The 4,726-nt window shown below is 40.1% G+C and overlaps 1 protein-coding gene across 5 annotated transcripts in view; it reads right to left on the bottom strand.

Moving 5' to 3' along the window:
• LOC107551534 (band 4.1-like protein 1) overlaps positions 1-4,726 on the bottom strand; it is a 64,554-nt gene that overhangs the window by 23,409 nt on the left and 36,419 nt on the right. For 4 of the 5 annotated variants that reach the window (XM_016233149.1, XM_016233150.1, XM_016233152.1 and 1 more), the window contains exons 9-11: positions 4,086-4,250; positions 2,995-3,092; positions 1,927-2,102 (exon numbers count right to left, since the gene is read on the bottom strand). In XM_016233149.1, the coding sequence (XP_016088635.1) occupies positions 1,927-2,102; positions 2,995-3,092; positions 4,086-4,250 (439 nt within the window). The remainder of the gene's footprint in view (positions 1-1,926; positions 2,103-2,994; positions 3,093-4,085; positions 4,251-4,726) is intronic. The other variant, XM_016233151.1, reaches the window with a different exon arrangement.

Here is a 4,726-nt window from a genome sequence, read left to right as displayed (position 1 = left end):
CTGATAAAACTCACCTGCCTGTAGCCTTCTAGTAGTCTTGAAGACAATGATTAGCTGGTTCAGGTGTGTTTGATTAGGGTTGGAGCTAAACTCTGAAGGAAAGTGGCTTGGAAGGGCCAAGTTTGCCCACCCCTGACTTATACTGTCTTTTTACGCATTGCATTGCATCGCGCCGTGTAAACATAAAACCATGTCTGCATTTGTGATCGGAGAAATGACAAACTACAAACGCTACTCTACACTGCTCAAAACTCGCATTTGAATCATCAGTGGCAAATCCTTTAAATATAAAAAACGTACTTACAGGCTGTGAGTCAGAACAGCCAACATTGTAGTCTACTCTACCAGGATCAGGAAACAGTGGACACATCGGAATATTTGGGTTGAACTGTTCTGGAACAGTGTTGTAAATACAACTTAACCACTGATTTCTAGTCATGTCCTCTTTTGGAAGGCCAAACAAAGTAGTTTTGCTTTCACAACGAAACACAGCATCACAAACATGGCTAGAGTGAGCGGCGGCGGGCGGGCTTGCGGCAACCACATGTGACGACCCCAGGCTGGACTCCGCTTTGTCCACGGTAGGCTTGCCGCGATAAACGGTGCTGACGGTGATACTGTTGTTAAGCCGCAACACCGGTTACGTCACTTGCCCACCGCGGCACCAACCCCCTCCGTGACCGTCGTTTTGATTTTTTATAGTAATAAAAATCATTTAGTTCAGTAAAATAACAGACACTACAATTAAAAACTGAACGCGGCTGCTCAATGCAGTTTGTCGAACGACAGTCGCATCACAGATCAGATTTCATTTATCCAGTGAGGAAAGTGAGTCGAGCTGACTGACAAGAAGAGTGAGGTGAGACGGACAAGACGATCGCGGATGATTTAGTTTCGAAACGAGATGCAAAGCGCCTGTTTGGCAATATTTTGGATTTTGAAAAGCCTGTTGACTTTTGCCATTTATCTAAGGTGATTTTGGAAGGTTTTTTTAAACATCCGTTTCTTATTTAATTGGTTCCACATTGTTTGCTGATTTTTACTTTATTTAAACTTTGTGTCATTTATTTATTTAATTTGACATCAAGGTGTATGCCGTGCCTCCAAGCTTTCTTACTCGTTTTGCTAATAAACGTTCTACGTTTCTTATTTATTTGGTTATATATTATACGTTTACTTAGCCTATTTCCAGTTTTGTATACCTATTTAAACTTTATGCAAGTTATTTGTTTTTTTATATTAGGCATAGCCTGCCCTATAGCATGGTGTATTTGTATTTGTTTTGTTAATAAATATATATAGGCTAAAGTGAGTTTGACGTTGTAAACAAAGTAGTTTTGCTTTCACAACGAAACACACAGCGTCTTTACGACATGGCGGCGGTGGCAACAACAATACTGCAGCAAGAATAAAAGTTAAGCCTTCTTTCTTTGCATGAACATTTGGGCGGAGTTATGCAAATCTTCCCACATAGTGACGTAAACGTGGGGGCGTTAGAATGAGCCGTTTTAGGTAGGTGTGGCTGACTCTTAACTTTTATAAAGAATATCTCTTTGGATTTGAGACTTTAGTCTTTGCAACTTTACAGATCTTCTTTATGCACCAAGAGCTTGTAATACTTCAAAGAGAAAGGAAAAAATTAAATCGCATCATATGACCCCTTTAAAACTGCAATTCTAGAAGCATTTTCTGGTATTAAGTATTTTGGTATTTGGTATTAAGACAAATTTACTTTACAAGCATTGTGAACAGAGAATATTAGCAGGAGAATGTGAAAGCTTTCACTTTTTAAAGTCACATTTTGAAAGTATAACATTTTACAGTATAGGTTTGCAAATTTGTAAATCAAAACTATTAAAGAGGTGCTAACTGAAGTATGATTTGGACAATTAATGTATTTTGTGATGGTATCAGAGAGTTACATACCTCCATCTATGCTGCGGGACAGCAGGTACCTCCTACTAATTGATCGTTCAAATTGAGGAGCTGGCCTGTCAATCAAAGCACTGGCTTGGCGTGTCTGGGCTTGGGTCCGCCCACTGTAGCGGAACTTTGAGCCAATCACAAGAAAACCTTTGGGAGGGGGCTCAGGAGAGACCAACCTGTAGGAGAAAATACAGAAACGATGCAAGAAGAAAAAATGTGACCAAATGTAACAGAATGAGAGTGGATTGAACATTATAATTGTTAAAGCCCAAGTGAAGTCTGTCAGCACTTTTTAATAGAGTGGTGCAGGTATGACGTCATAACCATTTGGTCCCTCAAGATTTTCCTATGATGTTTTATAATGGGTTTTTTTTTCAATTTATTAGAAAAATAAAGCCTGTGACAAACATAACTTGACAATACTTTGGTGTTTTATTCACACTCACACCCCAAACTGTCTTATCTAGTTACCACAGGCTTTACTTTACTCATAACTTGAAAAAAATCATTGAAAGAACCAACGGCGAATCAGACTTCAGGGTTCTGATGTCATACCTGCATCACCTTATGAACAGAGTTGGAATCAAAACCAGAAACTACAAGACAAACACTAGGTCCCCTAATAACCAAAACCACACTCCCTAAGATTAAAACTAGACTCATAAAGGCCAAGATCTGTTGGTCCAACAATTAAGCCTTAATGTAATAGAATTTAAAAAGAAAAATATATATTTTCTTTATTTAGTTTTAAATACATTAAAAAATCTAATGGAAATTAGCTAAAAAAATATATAATTACACAAGAAAATGAATTATGAAGACAAAAAGAATATGGTTTTATCTCAGACCATAAACCAAGCCCCAGATCCAGATCAGGAACTGAGGATTTCAGATTTAAACCATGGCACCTGATAATGAGGCATACAGTAGGTTAAGGCCCACATTTTGAGACTCCAACTCTGTTAATGGAAGCACAAAGAAACAAACAAGACCAAAACACCTGCATTCTCACATTTAAAAAAGGCTGCCCAGTTTTGTGTCAGGAGTTGTAGGACGGTGAGCGCCTACCTGAAAAATGTGTGGTGTTCAATGCAGACCTTCCACAAGCGCTTAGAGGCACGGTGGTTGGGAAGCTTGAAGCCAATGGTGCTTTCAAACTGCTCGTACTGGGGGTGCAGGGGAGTGTGGGCATGTGATGGGGAGGAAGTGGGGGGTGTGAAGGGAAAGCAGAGTGGTAACGTGTTACTTGACAGGAGATTTGACGAGGTGTAAAATCTGTGTGCTGCAACAGCTCAAATCAACCGACAAGGCACAATTCTGCATGCCTTTATTTATCCAAACAGACCGTAACCAGAATTTCTAAAGAATGCTGCAGAGAAACTGCATAAGAATTAGAGAAAATATTAATATCTAAAAGCTCAAAGTCCACAGAATGGAGCCTGTTGTGTTGATAAGATGCAGAACAGTGAAGCATCTCGAATAAAAGCATTGAGATACTGTTTAACATTCATATTTGACCCTCGCACATAGCGAGCAGAGTCAAAGAAATGCCATGCTTTTGTGCTAAACAAAGACGAGAATTCCATTGTGAGAGGAAAATCAAAGAAATAACCCCATAAATGCAGACTGCAGAATCCTTAACACTTAATAAAGACCTCTGCAACTTATTTTGCTTGCTTTCTTCCCTCTCTCCTCACCCCATCTCTACTCGTTTTCTGCTTCTCTTTGTCTCTGTGCCCACTAGGCAAAAAAATTTCACAGCTCAGCCTAATGTTTTAAAATCCTCATCCTTTCCGCACTCAGCAAGCAAACAACCACTAAAGAGCAGAACCTCAAACAATATAACTAGTGTTTGTTGAGACATAATTAAAGGCATTTTTTAAGTAGCGTAATTAGCAATGCGCTTTAAAATATTCAGTTTCTTTATGCAAAACGGTGGAAGAACACCTACATCAGTCTTCACAGCACTGGGTAATTTGAAAGCCTGAATAGTGATTTCAAATACTCAAAAAAACATCTCATTCTTTTCTAATAAAACCACATCATGTAGATTATCCGCCCATTTTCTCGCCCACAGCATTAGTCTCAGTACGCATCCTTATCTAGCTAATGCTTCAACATGCATCTACGAATGAAAAACCTGGAAAATCTCAAAAGACCTTTTTCTCTACCTCTCCAGGTCGGATTTTGATGTAGAAGTTGCTTCTCTTGTAAGATATTTTGAGGATCTTGGGCCAGGCGAATCGGTTGATACGCAACCGGTCTCTATAGATCAACAGGCCACTGGCACACACCCCCAGCATGATGTCAATGCCTTCAGAGTCCTTTAAAACACACACAGAGACACATTCAGATGCTCAGGTTTTCAGTCACATTTTCAAACGTTCAACTTTCAAACCAGGGGTGATTCTAGGATTTTATCCTAAGGGGTCTAAGCCTGTAAAATTGCATAATTGGATCACAGATCTGTTCTAATGGGGTTGTGCACCGCAGGGAAAACATTGTTAAATCCAAAAAATTAAATACAAATAACGTCTCTAGGTTACGTATGTAACCATGGTTCTCCGAGGGAACGAGACGCTGCGTCGAGTCGCTTTGCGAACGCCTTTGCGTGACCGCGTTCTGAAGCACGTGTCAAATCAGTCCAATGGAGCAGCGAGACGTCTCAAGCGGGGTGACGTAAGCACTAGAAAGTATAAACGCGCATCCAGCAGAGCACAAACCAGCTTCGATGAAGTAGCGCCTGCAGGGAGTATGGCAAAGAGACGCAGCGTCTCATTCCCTCGGGGAACCATGGTTA

This window comes from Sinocyclocheilus grahami, unplaced genomic scaffold (assembly GCF_001515645.1).
Source record: "Sinocyclocheilus grahami isolate Dianchi unplaced genomic scaffold, SAMN03320097.WGS_v1.1 scaffold426.1, whole genome shotgun sequence".
In the NCBI taxonomy this organism is placed as follows: domain Eukaryota; kingdom Metazoa; phylum Chordata; class Actinopteri; order Cypriniformes; family Cyprinidae; genus Sinocyclocheilus; species Sinocyclocheilus grahami.
Note: the sequence above shows the minus strand (reverse complement) of the source record. Positions and strands in the feature narration are given on the sequence as shown.